Here is a 22,151-nt window from a genome sequence, read left to right as displayed (position 1 = left end):
GACTATAAAACATACAGACACACTGTATGCATTTACTAGAATTTTCTCAGGCATGAGCGCTGTCAGCAGGGGTGCATTGTGTTTCTTGTTCTCACCTCTGATTGCTGCTTTGGAAATCAACGACTCAATTAAACTTCATCAACAATCTGGAATCTGAATCAAGATGAAGAGTAAGGTCATAGGTCACACTGCCTTTGCCTGGTATTTGCCTTTACCAAAAATGATCAAATCAAATAAATTCAGATTAGTAGATAATATGAGTTCAGAGTGGTGGTTGTAATGTCTGGCGTACTGCTTTATCTCTCCTTCTATAAGTTATGAGACACGATTAATGAAAACATCCTGATTTGGTTTTATATATATATTTTTTTTGGCTGAAAGAGGAGTTAGAGGTAAAACATGCAGGCAGTTCATTACTATGTTGTCTCACACTACATTTCCCAGGTATCACCTGTCAAACAAACTACTATCAATGCTTTTCCTTGGATTTTCCATTATTAAAGTTCATGTTTCTGTAGGTGGCGCTCATGTGTTTGTCTGTTCCACCACTGTGGCTGCTGCTACTGACGCAAACTGTTCCAAATAAAGAAAATGTAAAATGCATCACTTCCTGTTACTGATACAGGATTGTTCCCAGGAAAGAGCACAGCCAGCTGTGTATTGAATGGCAAATGTAAATGGCTGCAGACTGAATGACTGTTGTACTACACCAGTGAAAGGAACAACAGCTGAACAGTTATTGTGGAAAGATTTGAAAGCAGTTCATTATAATAGAGAGATGCATTAAGCTGGAGCAAGGTGAAGGGATGTATCTGTGGTCCAAGTGCTCGCTCACACACTTTATTGTTAATTATTTATTTAATACAATCATTACAAAGACACATTTGTCCTGCTATCCTGTTAAATTCCGTTACTGAGATCATTAGGTTAATTTCTGATCAATCCTAGTGAAAACAAAATATCCATTATAGATCCCAGAGGGTGTATATTATCCTTAATAGTTGATTTGATCAGTTACTAGGAGCAGGTTGGATGTATTATTATTGTAATGAAATTCATTATATTTTGGTGAAACTTAAAAAGCTGGAACCCTTTCTCCATATATCAATGGTACACTGAATACTGCAGGAAAAAACTTTTTTTTTTCAGATTTAGTTGTGGGAGTGAAAGCCCATCAGAGGATTGTCTGTTGGATTGTTAAATATCTGGAATACTATCATATGTACTATTCTGTTTACAACAGCGTGAAAGTATTAAACAAAGTCAAAGACAGAGGCAGACAGAGAGGTAGAGGTGCAGGAGGACCGATGGGTTATGGGTAACTGAGTTCTCGGTGTGTTGATGTCAGGGGGAGGAGAGAGGCTGACTCAGTGTGTGTTGGTGTGTGTAGATGTGAGTGTACGGCGAAGAATTCGGCCGCTGGAGGACTTTTCTCTGCGAATAAAACTACTTATCTGTGTGAACAAAGCCGATAACGAGGACCAGACGAGGAGGACTAATGTGAAAATGCGAGAAGAAATCCAGGAAGAGAGTGTCTGCTTATTAAAAATTCAGCGCGGGAGAACAGACATTATCGCCCCTTCGGATGACTTGTGGCAGCACTGAGGAGAAACTACAGCACTAACGGGCTACAAACCTCATTGAATGGGGTGAAACGAAGCGGAATCTCCTCTAAAAGGCGAGTCCAAAGCATTTCCAAGCGGCCAAAAAACCAAAAGGGAAGGGGAGGAGAGGGGGGCAAAGAAAACGCCCTGCCGCTGCTGCCTGTTGCTGCTATCTCCACATTCAAACTTTATCGCCGAGTTGGAAAAATGCATCTTTCACTCAACGGGAGGTGATAATTCAAGTGTAACGTTATCTTTATTAGCTCAGAGCCAGACTGCTAGCTTAACTCAAAGGCCCGCTCTCTCGGCAAGTTTTGGGAAGCGGGGTGGGGGTGGGGGAGGGGGGAGAGAGAGAGAGAGTCTCTCTTTGCTTTGGGAATATTTTTCTCTTCATTGTGCACAGTATTCCTGTTGGAAGCGATTTGGGTGGGCTGAGAGCCCAAGGCTGCTCCGCTAGGCCCACGGCCATTAGCCAGGAACAAAGAGGTTTCACATGTAAACTCAAAAACTGTTCGGGAAAACCTCTTCATACTTTACCCAACTTTTTGACCGAGCCGACGCTGCAGTCATGTCGCTGGGAGCCGAGAGGAGGATGGAAACCCGGCTCAAGAAGCTGGAGGACATGATCAGAGATCCCAGATCTGCCATAAACCTGGAAAGTTTGCTGGTAAGTCAAGTGGGACACACCTCATAGATTATTAATGATGCCATGTTGTCTATTCGCTGAAACGTTAGACACGTATGCACACACTTCGGTAACACTGACATTTAGTTATCTTTCTTTTTTCTTCTTTTCCTTCCCGGATTGAACCCTGCTACTGTTAGCATTGTTTTTACGTCAGGCACACTGGGATGCTGCATTGGACTAGTTGTTATTTTGTTATCAAACTACACAGTTACCATTCTGGCCTGAAATCACAGATATTGTCATCTTGATCTACCTAAATAAGAGCCTGCTGGTGGATATACTGTAGATAGGCCTGCTTTAATAACTAAGACTGAGTGCAGACAGTGCAGTTTGAGGCTCTGTGAAGTGTATGTACAGATTAGGATTAACTAGTGGAGAATGCCCCACTTAGTGTGTTTATGGGGGCTAATATTTCTGACTAAAACTTCCTCATGGGTAACAGTTAGGCCCACCAGACCAGGATAATCCCACTACCTTCTAGTTTTACAGTACACACCTAATCTGGTCTTGTCCACCCAGTACCAACCTTTGTGTATTTGTTTTTTTAATGTTTGACTGAGACAAAACTCTTAAATCTTAAAATGGATGTATTTATATATCCACTTCTGGAACCCAGTATGATACAACTCAGAACTGGTGAATCATTCAAAAATTAAAACTACAGGACACGCTATCTTGCATAATCGATTGATAAGATGGAAAAGTGTTGAATCAAAATTTCTTTTAACATGTAAAACCTCGACCTGTCAGTGCATGTATGAACTGACAGCTCAGTTATTCGCCCTTATGTCCCATCATTAAATCCAGCGTAGTGAATAATAGAGATTCTGCTTCAACATGACTCTTTCAAACATATTTTTCTCAGAAGTGAGCTGATGCATTTCCAGCACTTTCCTCTGAAATGAAGTGGTGAGACTGGTTTCCTAGATTGTCTCATGTTGTCCCAGTAAGATTGAATCACCTTTTATACAGCTCTTCATGAGTTATGATTGAGAATTCAAAACATTTTGACCATAGTAAAATGGATGAATCTGATCCAGTGTGATTGTCAGTCTATGGATGGACCAGTACTGCAAATGGATGTTGAACATCATACAAAATCAAAATAGGGTTTCATTGTCCACTTTTACAAATGGGAGCTGTCTTTTGGAGAATAAAGTTTAGATTATTTGGCAAAGGATATATAAAGGGTATAGTGAAGAAGTACAAGGGGTATACCCTTTGACAGATGCTTTGGCTGACCTAAAGTTGCATAAGGCAGTGGAAAAATCCTCCCATTGTACCAGTGTATAACATGACAACAGGCTGAAATGGGAAAGATGGTCCTCTGACATGTTAGTTTAACCCTGTTAGTTTCATTTCTCCACATGAACTAACCGTTTTGAATGATCTGACCAGAGATGGCTCCAGTGTCTGGACACAAGGACGCAATTTTCAAATCCTCACCTCTAACTGTAATTCAGAGCCAGCGCTGTGTCACAGTGCCTACTTTAGCTGTAAAGTTACATCCATCTTTAGTGGTGGTGTTTGAATTTCTGGGCCCCCTAACTGAATCTGACAGAGGGCAAACACACTGTCGGGTCTATCTTAAAAAGCATCACCTCACCCCTTTTAATGGGCCCCATCTAGCTCGGGGCCCCCCTGTACATACCCTCCTCCCCTGTTCCCCCTCCACGCTACTTGAGGCACTCCTGGTCCCTTAAAACATTCAGCAGAATACTTGCTTGAACACCGGTGGTGTTTACTTCCTGCACGCGAGCCGGAGAGATAGAGGTGTTGAGTGTTTGAGACAAAAGTTGAGTGGGAAGCATGCGTAGGAGAGAACAGGCTGCAGTTTTCCATTTTTAGCAGCCCCGGCGCTGTCGCTGGGATCAAGAAGTTTTGCAGCTCACAGTGGGATTCAAACACACAATCGCGCACACACAAACACTAAGGGCTCAGAAATGTCCTTTTTTGCAGGTGGAATAAAAACATGCATACTTTAAGTGCCTTAATAATTGCTCACAGGCTCATATTCGGTAAACAATGAATCACAAATCCCCTGGTATTGTGGCATAGCAACAGCGTTAAAAAAAAAAAAAAACATCAGAGGAAGCTGCTTCGTTGACTATTATACAGTCTCTTAAATAACTGCTTGGTAGAACTAACTCTGTAATTAATTTCAGGTTTGTACTTTTCAGTCGACTTGAAGATAGATGTATTTAGAATTTTCCAAGGAGCAGTGGGCTGTCTACCCTGAGGATACGGAAAGCTGACAGGGAGGAATCTGCAGCATCTGTCAAGTAAACTCATTGACCTTCCTGTAAAGAAAGCTGACCCTTTATAAGCTGGGATATACAGTACTGCACTGCCATTATAATTCCACTGTAAACGGTTTTGTCTTCTATAACAAACCAATTAATTCATTCACATCCCCTTTGAAAAAGAACAGAATCCTCAGCAAAAATCACACAAACGGTGCTTTAATGGCGCCGTACACTGTGGCTGTATAAACTCTAAATCACTCTATTGCCTCTATCAGCATCTGATCGAATGCAACCCCAAGTCTCAGCAACCTTCCCCTGGTTCAAACTGTTGTGATCATTATTTGGCTGCGCCGCACTGCTGACTGAAGTGCTGGACTGACTTGGCAACTCCACCTACAGGGAGTGATTGTTGAGGGCAAGCAAAAGAAAGGGCATTTTTCGAGATAAAGAAAAATACAGACACTTGATTGCAAGTCACATAAGTTGCCTTTCTGCCGTCCTAAAGGAAATGACCTCATTGAGTAAATAGTTGGCAGCTATACATGGGGCTCAAAGTCCCTGCGAATGGCTGCACTTTCCCCTTTCACTTTTCAGCCTTATCTCTTTCTCTCTGGCTCTGCTTCTCTCTCTCGGCCTGCAGCTCAGCCCCTCCTCTCGGGCTTGTTAAACACACTGCAGGTATTTTAACTGTAGCTCCAGTCCAAAGCCTTTTGATAGAGCTGCAGACCTGGTCCTGCCAGATAACTTTATGCACAGCACTTAAGTGTGAACGATACGAGACATCCAGATCATCTCTTGGTGGCAGTCCCTGACAGTCTCCCCCTATTCACAATACCAACACATCCAATAACTAAGTGCACTTGTTTTGTTGTGCATAGTGTTTATTCATTACATTCTCGCCACTTCTTTTTCTGCTGTTTGTTCCTTTCTTCTTCTCACGCAGAATCTCCTTTTTTCTCAGTCTTCTCTGCTCCTTTCCATTTGTCTTATCTTACAGCCCCCCCCCCCGTGCTCATACTGGAACTTCTTCCTTTAATGTGTAGCTCTTTAGGGAGGTGGGGAGTGTGTCTTGTTCCCTGTATACCCTGATAGTCAACCTGAGTGTCCGCTTCGTCTCTGGAGTGCAGTTGAGTTGCTCTCAGCCAAGCAGCAGCAGTCCCGGCTTCAATGTGCTAGCTGGATAGAAACACTGCCTTATAAGGCACTGGGGACGGTGGCCCCAGCCAATTTTTTTTTCTGCAAAACAAGCTAGCCTCTGCTCCACACCTCCTCTGGTGAGACAGTCGGGCCTCTCTGCAGGCTTTTTTGGGTTTTTGCTCCACTTCAGTGAAGAAGACCCGACGTCTTCCGGGTGTGCAATCCCTCAGCGTCACGCTTCACTTCAGCTATGTATCATCTGGTCTTCTTTAGTGGTCAGAACTAAGACACATTTTCAGGATTATCAGCAATAGATGGCCCACCAGAGACTTTTTGTGTCGAGGCTTATATTCCTATTTCACTTGCACTTTCACTCACTTATGTTGTCTCTGTACAAAGTAATTAGAAAGAATTTGTCCTTAAAGGAATAGACCGACATTCCGGGGAAGTATGCTGCATGGTAAATATGTAGCTACAGCCAGCAGCAGATTAGCTTAGCTCAGCACAAAGACTGGAAATGGGGAAACAGCTAGCCTTGCTCTGTTTGAAGGTAACGGAATCTACCTTCCAGCAGCTCTCAAGATCACTAATTAACATGTTTTATTTTGTTTGTTTAATCCGTACAAAAGACGGAAGGGTTTTCTGTGGAGTTATGTGTGAATAGTTTTTGGCCATATGACTTCCTGGAGTCTCCACTGGTGGGCCTATCAACCTCACTGTGAGACACCAGGGATTTACTGCACCTGGCCAAGAAATAGTCTGGCACATAATCCCCCTTAAAACCACATTGTGTCCTTGTACACTTTGGTTTCTGTATGCATTAAACAAATGAGATATAAGGTAGGGTAGTAACTATAGGCAGAAGAAAAGTTCCGTATGTAGCTCGGTTTTGGGGTGATGGTTCAGTATGTTTATGGTACAGAAGGGAAAACTCTAATACTGGCGTGGTCAATAATAAAAGAAATGTCAGTAATGCTCATTTAACATGCACAAGTGAAGTGACATTGTAGCGAGGCTCAAGCACCATATGCTTAAATCCTGTATTTTCTACAACTGAGTATAGTCACATATCTGCAGAGATGAACACTCTATAGCATTAGTTTTTATTTTGGCACAGCTGCACCTACAGTGAGAGGCTCTCTTTGTTGGTCTCATTCTGACATACAGCTACAGCTGATAGACAACAGCTGGTGCACTGCCAAGACTTTCTGGGTAAAGCTCTAGAATTTGTGTTCTGTGCATGCGAATAGTAGACATAAATTGACTATTTTGACAGTAATTGTTTGAACTGAACTGAATGTCCTGCACCAAACGGTTCAAATACTTAATGAATTAAAAAGAGACATTGTGGTTGTACAGGTTGTAGTGTGGGGAACATTTTCTTTTAATTTAGTAGCTATATCTTACAAAGTTAGAAACAGATCTTGCTAAAATTTTGTGCACGGTTAGACATTTGCTCAAGTAGTGTGTAGTATGTTACATATTGAATTGAAAAGGTTTTGGATTTTGGGACCCTAAATTGGCGAAGAATCACATTTTATAGACAAAATCTGTGGTAAAATGGCTCCACTTAAGTTGAATAGGCTAGATTGTTGTTGATTTCCCTGCTGCTGTGATACATCAAACAGCTGTTTACTATTTACCTGAAGCTAACTTCTTACTGGCAGGAACATTATGTCAAAATGATTTAAGAAGTAATGTCTTGGCAACATAAATGTCTGTCCCTGATAAATCACGAGGCTTGTTATTTTGCTTTAAAAGGTAAAAGGATTTCCCCGGCCTGCTGTAAAACATTCATTACAAACTGAGCAAAAATCAAAGTCCAGCACTCACCCACACACATAAATATACACATACTTCACAGCACCTTGATTACACATTATATAATACCTTGGACAACTAGAACAAGACATGAGCTGGTCCAACATCCACCTTGCAGGGATGTGAGAAGGAATGCAAAAAATGAGGAAGAACTTAATCTCCAGAAATGAATGGGTATGCTGTATGTCCAGAAACACTAAAACATTGCTTTAACTCATATTATTACTACTATGCCCATCTGGTCATATGATAAACCTTTAAATAAACTGCAATGAATCTCATCCATTCTCATAATATGACATTCGGACTAGGAGCAAAGCTGCAATGGGATGTCTCAATGTGTTTACAATGGTATATGGTTCTCATGTGAAAGGAAATGTATACACCCTAAGATTTGTCTTAATCTAGTGGATCTTCTTGTCTAGACATAAAGACTGTGGCTGAGATAATGTGGCAGTGCACCTAACCTTCAGGAACAATGCAGCGTGGTTTAAATTAAATCATTTAAACTTGTGAATACAGCTCCATCTCTTATCTGTGTGCATAGATTTTGGATATCACTGCTCTGTTGGAAGATTTGACTTCCGAAGAACTTTCACTTTCCACTCTGATAAAAATGACAGGAACATGAACAAAGTTATGCAAAGCACACATGTGGCTGATTGTGGTTGCCCTGTGCAAAATCTCACCCTGTTGTGTGAGTGTTAAAGAGTTTGATACCTGAGTCTTAATGTATTTTTAGTTTTAAATGAGGCTGTGAGTGAGCAAGGAAGAGAAGAGAACAGGAGTCTCCCACGCATAACGCACAAACCATCCATCTGGCCTCAGCGTTATCATTCCATCACAACCTGCTGGTGAAACACAGCCTCCTACACACATACGCACTTTCTGTCACGCACACACACACACATACAGTATAAATGCACAAGCTTGGGTGTGCATGGACACACATTTGTGTTCATTTTCACAAGCAAACACGTTATTCACTTGATCTTAGCAACACACAAGCTGCATTGTGTGCAACCAGCAGCAACGGGCGAACAGTACAAGGCATTACCAAACAGCTATGGATTGTCAGTGAGTTCATACAGCTTTCATTTCCTTTAACAAACCCAAACAAGAACATTTGTATGTGTGCTAGAGTTTAGTCCAGCAGTGTTTTAGTGTTGAGGCTGGCAGTAATATTTCAAATAGTTTGTGCCAATGCTAAAAATATTTATATACAAGTTTAACCATGTTCATGCAAAAGGGCTGAAATTGAAACCCTCACTTGAAATCCAGCCTAATGATGTCATTCAAGCGTTCCTGGCTTTTTATTGCAAGTTGGCCCACTGTGTCTGTTCAGTGGCAGGGAAACTGGGCTTCTTTACTGCATTAGATAAGGAGGCATGTGGTCAAAACAAAACAAAATAATTATAAATAAATAAAAATAAATGGAATCATTTATGTATTTGGAGCACATTCACCAGTTCCAGACTCTTAAATGTGAATGTATTATGGTTTTCTTACTCTTATATGATGGTACTTTTTTACAGACTGTTGGTTGGACAAAACAAGACATTTCAAGACATCACCACGGGCTCTAGTGACGGGTTGTGGTGGGTTGCTTTTGCTATTTGCTGACATTTGAGACATTACGATTAATCAAGAAAATAGTCAGTAGATTATTCCAGTGGTTCGCAACCTTGTTGGTTTAAGACAATATCTACTTTTGACCTGTCATCACAGCTTATGGCCTTAATATCAACTTTCCTCACAGACTGTTGGTTAGATTATTCCAGTGATTATAACTTATAATATCTACTTGTGACCTGTCATCACAGCCTTAGTATCAACATAGATCACGAGCAGTGAGTGAATTTTCCCTTGTGACCCATTGATTTTTCAGAGGCGTCCTGTATTTTGCACGAAAAAAGGTGCAAATAATTGTTAGTTGCACTATTGAGCTGTTCATCATGTGGATGACTGAAACTATGACACATCTCGCTCTTTACACCTGATGTATCACAAATATTAGCTTATATGTCTTCATTTGAAAGAACATGGACATACATTTTGGACACCAGTATGGTTGGATTGCAGCTAGAAACATAACCCAGTTCTGACCACTGCCACTGTAAGGGCAGCCCCCCCATCATGTTTTCTTTTTTCTAAGTGGAACATTATGAGCATTTAGAAAGCTGAGTTTAAGGTTAACATGCAGCAGGACCTTATGTACATGCAGTCCTCCCTTGGATATGTATTTTTCCTGGCACATTCCTCAGTATACTTTATAATAAAGCACGGGTGCCAAAAAAGGCATAGGGCACAGGAGCATGGGACAGAAATCTGTCAAATGCAAGAGTAAGACATACTCTTGTTATTCCCCGCGGAGACATTAGCTGTGCTATTTGTGAGCCTCTGCAGGAATCCTGTCGTTGTGTCTTGCTTGGAGAGTTTACGGGCCCTGCCTGGCACGGTCCCCTCACTCTGCCCGGCCCACCGTTTATCCCCACAACTATTTTTAAAACGGCTGGAATTCAATCAAAACATTAACTTTCTGCTCAATCCTTTTAAAGCCCAGAGCAGTGCTGCTTGTTTTCTGTTCCACATGCCTAGTGATGGGGGGGGCGTAACTGCAAATGGAGCAGGGAGACTTTGTGATGCGAGAGGCTTTGAATAGTTGGGTTATTCCTCTCTGTGTTTAGCTCCTTTCAGGTTAACATCATTACATTCCTGACTGGTGGATCCACGTGGCTGTTTATAGGGTGATAAAGCAGGCACAGGGAGATTGACAGCTCCGTAATGTCAACAGCAGGTTGGGTAAATAAAATAGAAAAGAATAGAATGTGCTGAAACAGAAAGCTTATAAAACTCCTGCCTGCTGCTTCTCTCTAGCTTCAGCTGATTTCAACTCTTTGTATTTTGCAGGAGTTGCTAAGCAACCAGCCATAACCCATTGGCTGGATTACAGTATAGCAGAGATAAAATGCTGAAGTGCTATCTAATAGATACACAACAAGTCGTACTGATAAGCCTAACTGGACAGATAGTCCTATCAGCTCAGGAAGACATTACTGTAAGCCTGTATAGGGAAGTGGCCTCTATATCAAGCTTGGGTTTAGGACCTGACATCCTGGCTTGTAATTATTTAGATCCATTGTTACAAAAAAATGTTCCCTTTGATGTAAGGGAGGCATTACTCTGGATGAAGATGGGAGGATTGGAACAGGTCCGGATATGTCAGATGCATTAAAGTTTGACTTGTCGATGCAGCTTTACACTTCCCCAGACACTTGTCAGTTATTTAATATTTATAAATAGCCGCTTCAGCTGAGTAGCCGAAAAACGTCCTCCAGAGTCCTGTTGGCATTTTTTACTTTAACACTAATGGAAGCAAATTAGAAGAGCTGCGTGCAGCTATTTCTCTTGTGTAACTCCAGTGCACTAAACGCCATATTATGTATGACCTCCCAAGTTCTCTGCCAATCATGTCTTGAAACGTCTGCTAGTGTGGTTGACAAAGGTATTTTAAAGGGGAATGCCACCCATTTTCACAAGCCACAGACAGGCCCAGCGGACACCTCTCCAGAGGCTACTTTGGCTACATTCCCTTCATGTGTCTCCATCCAAGAAAGCCAAACAGTTTTGAAGTGCAGTTTGATTTGCAAAAGAAAAAAAACAATTGTGTAGCACACCAGCGCCTCTAACCATCACCAAGGAAACTTGTATTTATTTATTTGGATGTAGATGTAGAAATGACAGAGAAAGGAATAATATGTCACCAGGATGTCCAGTTTGTAGATAAGGAATGTTTGCTATAAGCCTGTAGAGTCCAACAGAGTGTTTACTTTGCATTTCTCGTGGCAACAGTTGTCTTTTTCATGTCCAAAGTTGGGAATCTGTGAAACTGAATCCCCTCTGCTGTAGGGTGCAGAGCTCTACTTCTACCTGCCATGCTGCTTTGACACCTCCAGCTTTACAGTGGAACAATATGTACATGCTTGATTATTAATAGATCTTTGTGATGCACAGTGACCTTTTCCTCACAAAACACTTAAGACTTCTGAACTATTTAGTGGCACTTGATCTCTGTTTGCTTTGAAAGTGCAGTTTCCATCCATTGCATTGGACAGAAGGTACATACAGTAAGCTCCACATGTGTCCAGCTGTTTTGCCACTGCACACCACCAAAATGTTTGCCTGTGATCACAGAGCTAGGAGACAGATAGGTGTGTTTTACTTCTGAAAGTAGGCACCACCCCTGTTAGTTCACTTCAAGAGACCTGAAACACAATGTGGTTACACAGTTAGACGGCTTAATGTTCAGCAGCATCTCATATATTTCAGCCTGCAACCTCAGGCTGCTGTGGTTTGGATAGTAAGTTGCTATGAAACCATGTGTTTAAATGATAACAATAAATAAATACATGTGCATTCAGTTCTCATAAAAACACAGTCCCACATAAAATTCAGTGTTTACAGTTTAAATTTGAACCCAGATTTAACCTAACTAAATGCATGATTTATTTGAGGCATGTTATATGTTTATGTCGTTTATCTAACCAACCTCAACCTCGATCTGTCCATTCAGCATCTCTCAGTGATATTAAATCTCTCTGAGCATTTATGAAAATGATATGAGTTATATCTGAGCTTGATGCACAGTGACAGCTGCCCCTCCTCCTCAGACCTACAGTATAACAGATGTTCTCCTGGCATCACATAATGTGACTAAGTGAAAATGACGAATGCTGTACATAGAGTCTGCAATTATTTGAAGATACAGGTACAAAGTCTTAGATACTGTACAACAGCCAGTCTTGTTATATATGTCCTTCTCCCTGGTTACTGACAGGAAATAGGAAATCTAAAAAAAGTCTTAACAGTGAGTTGATGATAAAACTTAAAATGTAAATGGCACTTGTGGTTAGGGCAGTTTGTCTTGATTCCCCTTTAACTTAACAAAACCACAGTGTCACAGATCATGTAGCTACCACAACAGCTTCACCTTTAAAGCTGACCACCCTGGAACATCAAGATGTCTAGGACCTGCAGCGTGCATATGTGTGAATCAGTGAGTAAGTATCAGCAAATTGGGTGTTGATTTCAACTGTGGTGAACATACTTTCTGGTGCTTTTAAAATGTTTTGGCAAGTAAATTGTGTGTCTGAACACATATAACATACGATGTAGTGGATGCATTGTTTACATGGTCATACCTATAACCTGTAGCTGTCCGGCAGGTGTACTTTTTATTTATTTTTTTATTTATTTTGCTGCAGACGAATGTAGAGGACCGGCAGTAGCAGAGAATGCTGCCTCAGAGGAAATGACTTGCACACAGGGACTGGCTTCTTGACACAGTGAAATTATCTGCCAGCCCTGGGGTGGGGTGGATCGTTTCCTGTATTGCTGTGCTTGTGGGGAGATCCTTGTGCGTGTGTGCGTGTATGTGTACATGCACACGCACCCGGCAACCCCTCTCCACCCCCCAGCGTGTGTATTTTTTTCCCTTAAATAGTAGTTTTGTGTAAGGTCAGTCCTTTAATGGGGAAGTGAAGTTGATATGATGAAACAGCAGCTCGCTGCAGACTGACTGCAGCCGAGCGGAGAGCAATGAAGAGAGCAGGAGGAAAGGCAGATAAGACGGAGAGAGAGCAGCAGAAAAGGGCAAAAGAGACGAGGGGAAAGTGGAGGAGAAATTAGTACAAAAGTGAGAGAAACATGAAACAGATTGTGCCATCTTGTCTAGAACTGTAATGATGGGAGAATGAGAAGAAGAAGTAAAAAGACAAGTTTGAAAGAAGCCAGTTTAGACCACTGGGTCGGAGTGGGGTTCTTGCGTTCTCTTATGGCTTGGTCCAATGTTTGAAACAGCTCCTCATTGACCGTTCAGGAATGTGTATCTGACAAAAGTTGATAGATGACTTCCTTATTGTTACACACTGTAACGATTAGGGGTATGCATCAGTCTGTCGTTTGCTTATTTAATGGTTTCCCTACATTGCCCTGGGTCAAACTCTGTCCATTATAAAATGACTGAATGCTGCAAATAGTCAGCTTGTGTTCAGTTGACCGAACATGCTGCTGCAGTGCTGCAGTCCAGTTCCCAGCCTCACACATTTATACACCTATAATTACACTAATAAGACTCTTGAATTGATATGGAGCCCTGAAACTGATAAAATGTTGTTTATCAGACAAGTCAATCAGAAAAGTAAAAAAAAAAAAAAAAGAATATAAAGCTTTCCTTTAACCTACAATGACATGAATATATTAAAAATGTATTGCACTCGATCTAAATTTATCTTTCAACTCCTTTTATTTAATTTATTTTTTTTTTATCTTAGCACGTATTTCATCATCCTTTTCCTCACCATATCCAATAATTCCTTATGAATGTCTATGTATGTCCAGAGCAGTAATGGCCGTCTTGCTTAAAGTGAAAACGCTGGTGGGGCACAGGGAGATTGACAGCCTTTTCAGCTAGCTAACTAGCTGAAGCTAACTTTCATCAGAAAAGTACATCAGCCAGTGCACATAATGTTAATCCTCGATACTGCACTACGTACTGTTGTAGCATCACTGTACAAACTGTTCTTTATTTGACAACCTCAGAAAGAGAACGCGCTGCGAAGTATGTAGGGAGAAATACGGTGGCTGCGAAATAACACCAAAGGCCTTATCTACAGCCAGTGTTTGGTTTGTCCGTTCTGTAGAAACATGGCGGACTGCATGGATGGCAACCCACACTGTCTGTTGATAAAAACTGCTCACGTTAAGGTAACGCAAACATCGCCTGATTTCTATATTCAAGTGATTATATACTAATGAAAACATAGCGTGACACATGAGTATTTTATTCTTTTTGTGCCAATAGAGCATCGTAAATGTTACACAGTGTTCTTGTTAAGTGTTAATTATTGTCTTACATCTCGAAGCAGACAGATATGTGTAGACAGTGTATAACAGCTTTTGCACTAAAACATCCTCTATTACAGACTGTATTTACACACATACATCTTTGCATGACAGTCAGTATAATTCCAAATGTTCAACTCCTCAGAAACATAAAAACATTGTTTTGCTCTTCATTAGAAACCGATGTGTTGATTAATAACATCAGCTCTCATGTTCTTTCCTGTAACCTGATCATAACCCAAATGAAGCAACTTCTCGTAGTGTTCATGTAGAAAATACCAAATCACCATGACTGCGGTAAATGTAGTTCTGTGTGGGGATGACTTCATCTCTCTTCTACTGACTGTTCTCAGATGGTCACAGAAACAGTGTGTTCATCATTTGTCAGCAGATGAATGTCACTGACAGGATCAAGTGGGCTGCTGCTGATGGAAAAATGTGTCATCCTGCCCGTCTCTCACTTGAGGAACAAAGCTGCCAGTTAAAACCATTTTCTTTGGGGAGTGTACCGTGTGTCAAGGCCGGTTTTGAGTCAGTCCCGGGGCCCTTTGCTGCCTGTCTCCCCTGCCTCTACCGTCCCTTTTCTTTTATCTCTATTGCCTTTTTTAAAACAAAGACATACATGCGTGTGTATATATGTTTTTTAAAACAACTTTTCTTTACATTCAGTTTCTGTTTATGTATCCAGTCCATCACGTTGATCACTGTTGAATGAAACGCTGGGGTGAAGCTGTTGGTTTTCATTCAGCCTTGCTGGGTAGCAGTGATGTGTAACTGTTTTTGTTCTGTGCAGTGGTGAGAAAATATACAGAAAATAAACTCTCCTTAGAAATGCAGTCAGTGGTCAGTAATGTTTGAATGTAGTGCTGCTGCTGTCAGTCGTGCACTCCACTGCCTTTATTGGTTGTGCGGCTCTTTTTTTGCTGAATGTTTTATAAATTAACAATTTTGCAACAATTTGCTTTATTTACAGTTCCAGTGGCGCTGCTGATACAGTGTAGTGTTCATTAAGAGTTAAAAGTTTAGTAAGTCAGTCAGGAATGACACAGCATTTGGCTAAATGATTTGAATTAGTAAATAACCAGTTATGTGAATTTTAGATAAACAATACATATTTTATCACAAGGGCTGTAATTTTTGCATAAACCGCGTGATCTCCTTCTTATGTGCAAATGAATGCTGATGAATGCAGAACTTTGGAGAATGCTTTGTCATTGATTTGTCATATTGTAATTGCAACAAAGTTTTCATTGCAATGTGATATAAACCTTTTATGTTCAACACAAACTCTTCTACGTAAAGACTGTTGTAGCAGCTCCGTTACTAATGCTTCTGATTACTTAAAAGAAGTGTTAAGGGAAGGCGGGGGTCTTTAATATGCTCTGTGATTGCACACAATATGCACTCATTTTATTCCCTTGGTGCAGCGCTGTTTTATGCTGCCTCTGATGTCAAGATGGACTCGCAGGAAACCACAGAACTACCCCGAAATATATGTGCTTGATAGTGATGCATAATGTTTTTTCATCGCCATCATAGTTTTAATGGAATGCACAAAAGTCTGCAGATATCCGTCGAGGATGCTGCACTTTGTTCCATGTTTCTGTCCATCACAAGTGTTGATAATTCTTTCTTTCTGTGTAGGACTCCATAAATGCCCTGGTCTTAGACTTGGACTACCCTGCACTACGCAAGAACAAAAACATCGAAACCTTCTTAAACAGATGTAAGTAGGTTTTGAGAGAAGGAGAGAGAGAGGGAGAGAGATGGAGGGCATTTGCCTTCTTTTAAAGCTGAGATTAGTTGCTGTGGTCAATTCACAACTTCATTCATGGATTCTTTATTCTCTTCATACTCAGATGAGAAAGTCATTGGACAGACTCGAGACCTTCAGATGAAGTCTGAAGACTTTGACAGAGTTAAAGTCATCGGTCGAGGGGCATTTGGTGAAGTCCAACTGGTCAGTATTGGTTTTCATTTCATTTCATTTTCAACTCTTACTAACAGGAGATTTCTGTTCTGTTCTGTAGGGTGATAAAATCTTGGTTTTCTGGGAGACTACACATAAATGCATTGTGATTAAAACACTTGATGCACTGCCTTTATTTTTCTAGTCAAAGCCTTTGAGAATGTCTGTAAAGAATTTACATGGAACTGTAAATTCTGCACTCAAAATGTACTTTTACTGCACAACATTGAATTGAAAATGTGCATTTATCTCTTATGATGATGACTTTTTAAGGCAGTTAGTGATTTGACCTTTTTCATATAGAGTTTTTTTTTGTGTAACCTGTAATTCACCATTTGGCTAAAAGTGTGTCTCAGGATTAAAGTTAGACACAAAAGTTAGAATCTCAAATTACTTTTTCAGCTCTGAATAACTGGGTCTCACTGCCATTCAGGTCCGGCATAAAGCCTCTCAGAAGGTTTACGCCATGAAGCTACTGAGCAAGTTTGAGATGATCAAGCGCTCGGACTCTGCTTTCTTCTGGGAAGAGAGGGATATCATGGCCTTTTCCAACAGTCCCTGGGTCGTGCAGGTATGATATTTAATTTACTGAACTCTGATTATTTTTTTCTTCCACTGTTATACTTGCAGATAGCAGATAGAGATTTTTGCTGGGAGATTTTGTATAGTGTCCTCTCTTATTGATAAATACCATATAATACAATTTCACTTTTAGTTCTTTTGGTTTTATTTTGAAAAAGTATGAAATATTGTTTTTGTGCGGACTGTTACACTTTAGAAACCATTTTTTACGTTTATCTATTGATTATTCAAAAACATATCAATCTAACAGAAATACATTCAGCTGTGGCAAAAAGATTGTTGCCAATTGTCATCTCTACACCAAAATAGCTATCCCTAGTAATGAGAGCTTGTGTCTCGGTTGTTCAGTTGTGCTGTGCCTTCCAAGATGAGCACTACCTCTACATGGTGATGGAATACATGCCAGGAGGTGACCTGGTCAACCTCACCAGCACCTACGATGTGCCAGAGAAATGGGCCAAGTTCTACACAGCAGAGGTGGTGATGGCCCTGGATGCCATTCACTCCATGGGCTTCATCCATCGGGACGTCAAGCCGGACAACATGCTGCTGGACAGACTGGGACACCTCAAGCTGGCCGACTTCGGCACGTGCATGAAGATGGACTCTGTGAGTCATCGAAACTTCATTGCAGCAGCATGTTGTGTTTCTTTCTTCTGCCAGCAGTTTGTTTATTTTACTGAAAAGGCAAAGGAGTCTGTTTTTGTAAACACGCAGTCTGTTATGATACTAATAACATGCCTGAGTAGAATATTAACACTGTTATGGAAACAAGGTGCACAGCAAGGAATACATTATTTCCTTAAAGGAAAAAGCAATAAATGCACATAACACAGCACTGTTGAGCAGTGGTCAGCAGCTTATATACACTGTTGTAAATCACTGTTGGTTGGTTCCAGAAATCCCAGTAAACTTAACTGTCTGTGCTAATGCTGTAAAGACTCTGCTGAGCTGTTTGATGGTGAAGCATACTGTAATTCTCCTGCTGATATTTAGAATTTTGGTAAGCTTGTTGAGGCTACATAATGTGCCATGGTGTATATGAACACATCTTTATATTTTGGATTTGGTCACTAAGGACTTGGAGCCATAATTTAATTCAACAACAAAACTGTGTTAGCACTTAAATCAGCCCTTCTAGCAGTCTTTTGTATGTTTGTGATTTCGGATTGCAGGGTTGGTCCGGCAGAGAGCAAGCTGTGGTTCCTGTCTCATAAACTGCTACGTTTAGGTTAATAATTGTCTTAAGATGAGACAAAATAACATGATCTTAGGCTGTAATGTCAAAACATGCAAGATTTTGAAGGATATTGATTCCTGGATTTGTGTTGCAGACCGGCATGGTGCACTGTGACACAGCTGTCGGGACCCCAGACTACATCTCTCCTGAGGTGCTGAAATCCCAGGGAGGAGATGGGTATTATGGGAGAGAATGTGACTGGTGGTCCGTAGGGGTCTTCATCTTCGAGATGCTTGTCGGTCAGTGAACATTTAATGAAAGTCACAGTCTATTACAAAACAAGAGTGGAGAGGTGTTTTTTCTGAAAACACATTTGTGGTTTAAGGGATGATATCTCTAGTCTTGTTGGAATCATCTCAATACATAAAACAAATTCCAACACCCTAGTGCAGTTTATGATTGCTGACTTACTGTTTATTGCTTTTAGGTGACACGCCGTTCTACGCCGACTCACTTGTGGGAACCTACAGTAAGATCATGGACCATAAAAACTCCCTCAACTTCCCCGATGACGTGGAGATCTCCAAAGATGCCAAGAATATCATCTGTGCCTTCCTGACGGACAGGTAGGAAGAGTTACAGTCTTCTTCTGCGATACTCAGACGTTACATAACATGTTGACGCTTTTCAGCTGCACACCACTGGTTTGTTGTGAAAGTTTGTATATTTTGTTCTGGTTTTCATTTACTCACTTCTAATAACCTTCAGACAAGAATATGTATCAAAGGCTCATGTTTGCCTGTTGATGCTGCTGATACTGTTGAACTGAGGACAAAGGGTAGATCCAGTCATTGCTCTACAACTCAATCACTCTCTTTGCTTTGAGGGAGGTGCGATTGGGCAGAAACGGCGTGGAGGAAATCAAGCGACACCCTTTCTTCAAGAACGACCAGTGGACCTTTGACACCATCAGAGACAGTTAGTATCGTCACAGTTCAGCACACGGCTTCACCTGAGCCAATTAACTCAATCACTAAACAAAGAATTCTTGTAGAGCGGCAGTTCCATCAGAGTACAAGATCAAATTATGTATTAGACTGAAACTCCCAAGTTTTGTTTACACAGCACTTCCTTTTTTCCCCAAGAATTCACACTTGCCTTTCCCCTTTTTTCCCCTCCCTCACTCCTTCCTCAGCGGTTGCCCCCGTGGTCCCAGAGCTGAGCAGCGACATAGACACCAGTAATTTTGATGAGATTGAAGATGACAAAGGCGATGTAGAAACTTTCCCCACGCCTAAGGCCTTTGTTGGAAATCAGTTACCCTTTGTTGGCTTCACTTACTTCAAAGAAGACCAGTAAGTCGTCTGTTTTCCTAGCCGTCTCTCATAATCTTAGGGACCTCAACAATCCTACATACAGTACATAAAAGATAGACTCAGACTTTGTTCTTCACTGTGGTTTTCACTCTGTGTCTACTTTGTTCGTTTCCTTCTTCAGGTTACTAAATGCTTCCAACAATATCTCGGTGACTCGTGAGAATTCGAAAGGAGAGGTAGGTGCTTTCGCCTCCACACACAATAACTGCCAGGTGCACCTAGAGCCACTCCAGTAATAGCGTCCCAAGGAAACAAATAAGCCAGGCGTCACTTTACATGTCAACACAGAACAGTTGACATTGTGTTCAGTCCAGCTTCCTACTGTAAGACATTAAGGATTATGATGGAAATGACTCAGAAAAAGGATTTATTTTTCTGATCCCATGATTTATTTCTACTTTGTTAGTATTTCAGTGTTCTTAGCCACACAGACAGAATTAAGCAGCTTTCAGAGTAAGTGGCGGAGCTAAAAGCTAATCTCTTATTGACTAAAGTCCTAACTGAACAGCCTGAACAGCCAACTACCACTTTGGAGGAAGACCCAGGTTTTATGTTCAGTTTGACATCCCTTGTTGAGTTGCTACTAAACACGCTTTAATTCTTAAAGTTTTGAGCTCTGCAGAGATTGGCAAAATGTCACTGCAAAACAGGAGTGTTATATTTATTCTGAGGGTTAATCCTTTTCGTCTGTATCTGTGTCTTATCTTCAAAGTTCAAGTCAAAACTTAAACACTTCTACTGTATAATTAGTATTTTTATATAGACTGAAGTTCAAATAGCTACATACATGTCAAAGAGTCACTGGTAATGACAAACCCACAGAGAATTATATCATAACTCTGCTGTCCTCCCCTGCTGTACAGAGAGTTGTAATGTATTTCAGCTTGCTTTGGTCTGCAGCTTTGGTTTTGGTTCACTCTCACAACAATCACTGGTGAAAAACTTGGACAAACCCCCTGTACAATACATGCCCAGCACCAAACAATAACTAACTGGTGAACATAGTTTTGATCTCAGATTGTTTTGGAACTTTTTTTTTCAGTTGTCCTTCATCCACAATACAAGACAAGAATGTCAGTTGTGTTAATTGCTTCATTGCATAACATAGTCAAGTCACAAAGAAATGTGGATGGCATGCAGTAATGTTTGCAAACACTTTTTGAAGTTTTGAACTTGTTTCTTTAAGTCACTAGGATGTGTGTGATTGGTTGGTTGTTTTCTCTCCACAGTCAGCAGCTCTGCAGAAGAAACTACGCCACCTGGAGGTGCAGCTGAACAAAGAGAAGCAGGGCAAAGATGATATAGAGCACAAATACAGGTACAGGAGCTGTAGAAACATACATAAAGATCCCCTCCAGACATGTATTACAACACATACAATATAGTCTGCTTGGATCAAAATGTTAATCTGGTATGTTTTTTTCCTTCTTTTTCAACAAAAGAAGTATAAAATCCTTAAAAAGGCATCTACTCCTACCTCATTAAAAATACCAAAATCTATCCTGCTGGAAGTCCTGTAAAGTCCATTCTCAGTGGATGTGCACTGGTGGCGTCACTGTACAAGTTGCATACTGGACCAGGACTGACTACCAAACTATTTTTGATAGTTTAAATTATGGTCATAGACTCTTAAAAATCAGATTTTCAATGAGCTCAGAGAAACTTTCCACTTTCAGCAGATGAATCGGAGCTTTTCTTCTTGTTGCACCACTCGCACACTTGACCACAGTGACCATCACTGTCAAAGCTTGTACTACTGTTCTGTTTTCTATCTGCAGAGCTACCACTAGCCGTCTAGACAAAATCAACAAAGAACTTGAGGAAGAGGTAAGATAATCACTCTGAAACCACAGTGAACTACTGAATCTACAGCACAGACACCTGTTAGTGTTGGAGATCACTTGCATACTGGCTCCATCTTACTGTTAATATTTGCTGGTGCAATGACCCGGTTTCCCCTCTGGGATCGATAAGCTCCCTCTTTTTCACACATTTTTATGGCGTTTCCCAAAAACTGTGTTTAAGTCAGAATGATTTCTCACTGACCATGTTTCGGTTGAATGCTGATGTATCATATCCAGTGAGGTTCAGCTGGGTCGCTCGCCGAATTCAAATAGCCACATTAAAATGTCTACAGGGATTGGATTTTGTGTTGAGCCCAGATTGGATTCTGAGGAACCACTTGTTATAAAGCGAGTTATGGAATCACAGCACTGTGAAACCAGCCCTATAGGACATGTTGAACAAAGTGTGTAATGATTGATTTTAGGTGAGCAGCAGAAAGAATCTGGAGTCGAGTCTGAGGCAGCTAGAGAGAGAGAAAGCCCTGCTGCAGCACAAGAGCCTGGAGAGCCATCGCAAGGCCGAGAGCGAGGCCGACAGGAAGCGCTGCCTGGAGAACGAAGGTGACATGAGACGCACACAAATTGTAGATTCTATATATCCTAATAGGAGTCCTTACATTTGCTTTGTTGCATAGTAAGTTAAAGGGCAATAATCCAACCACCATAATGATGATAAACTCTTTTTCTTTTAAATGCAGAGTAAGACATTGATGAAGATGGAAGATGTGTTTTGATTACACATTTTCACAAGCTATCAAATCAACACATACAGCGACACACTGTTTGATGGGGAGGATCAGA

At 41.0% G+C, this 22,151-nt stretch overlaps 1 protein-coding gene across 3 annotated transcripts in view; it reads left to right on the top strand.

Annotated features, from left to right (window-relative positions):
* The first annotated feature begins 1,345 nt into the window (after nucleotides 1-1,345).
* Nucleotides 1,346-22,151, top strand: part of rock2a (rho-associated, coiled-coil containing protein kinase 2a) — a 33,567-nt gene continuing 12,761 nt past the window's right edge. For 2 of the 3 annotated variants that reach the window (XR_007882133.1, XM_051389280.1), the window contains exons 1-13: nucleotides 1,346-2,271; nucleotides 16,044-16,125; nucleotides 16,259-16,359; nucleotides 16,802-16,939; nucleotides 17,299-17,559; nucleotides 18,285-18,429; nucleotides 18,618-18,756; nucleotides 19,017-19,108; nucleotides 19,326-19,485; nucleotides 19,628-19,682; nucleotides 20,736-20,824; nucleotides 21,285-21,333; nucleotides 21,776-21,911. Coding sequence is in view for 2 of the 3 variants with exons in the window: in XM_051389280.1 (XP_051245240.1) it covers nucleotides 2,173-2,271; nucleotides 16,044-16,125; nucleotides 16,259-16,359; nucleotides 16,802-16,939; nucleotides 17,299-17,559; nucleotides 18,285-18,429; nucleotides 18,618-18,756; nucleotides 19,017-19,108; nucleotides 19,326-19,485; nucleotides 19,628-19,682; nucleotides 20,736-20,824; nucleotides 21,285-21,333; nucleotides 21,776-21,911 (1,546 nt within the window). In the remaining variant the exon portion in view is untranslated. The remainder of the gene's footprint in view (nucleotides 2,272-16,043; nucleotides 16,126-16,258; nucleotides 16,360-16,801; nucleotides 16,940-17,298; nucleotides 17,560-18,284; nucleotides 18,430-18,617; nucleotides 18,757-19,016; nucleotides 19,109-19,325; nucleotides 19,486-19,627; nucleotides 19,683-20,735; nucleotides 20,825-21,284; nucleotides 21,334-21,775; nucleotides 21,912-22,151) is intronic. The other variant, XM_051389288.1, reaches the window with a different exon arrangement.

Source organism: Dicentrarchus labrax, unplaced genomic scaffold (assembly GCF_905237075.1).
Source record: "Dicentrarchus labrax unplaced genomic scaffold, dlabrax2021, whole genome shotgun sequence".
NCBI classification, from domain to species: Eukaryota; Metazoa; Chordata; class Actinopteri; family Moronidae; genus Dicentrarchus; species Dicentrarchus labrax.
Note: the sequence above shows the minus strand (reverse complement) of the source record. Positions and strands in the feature narration are given on the sequence as shown.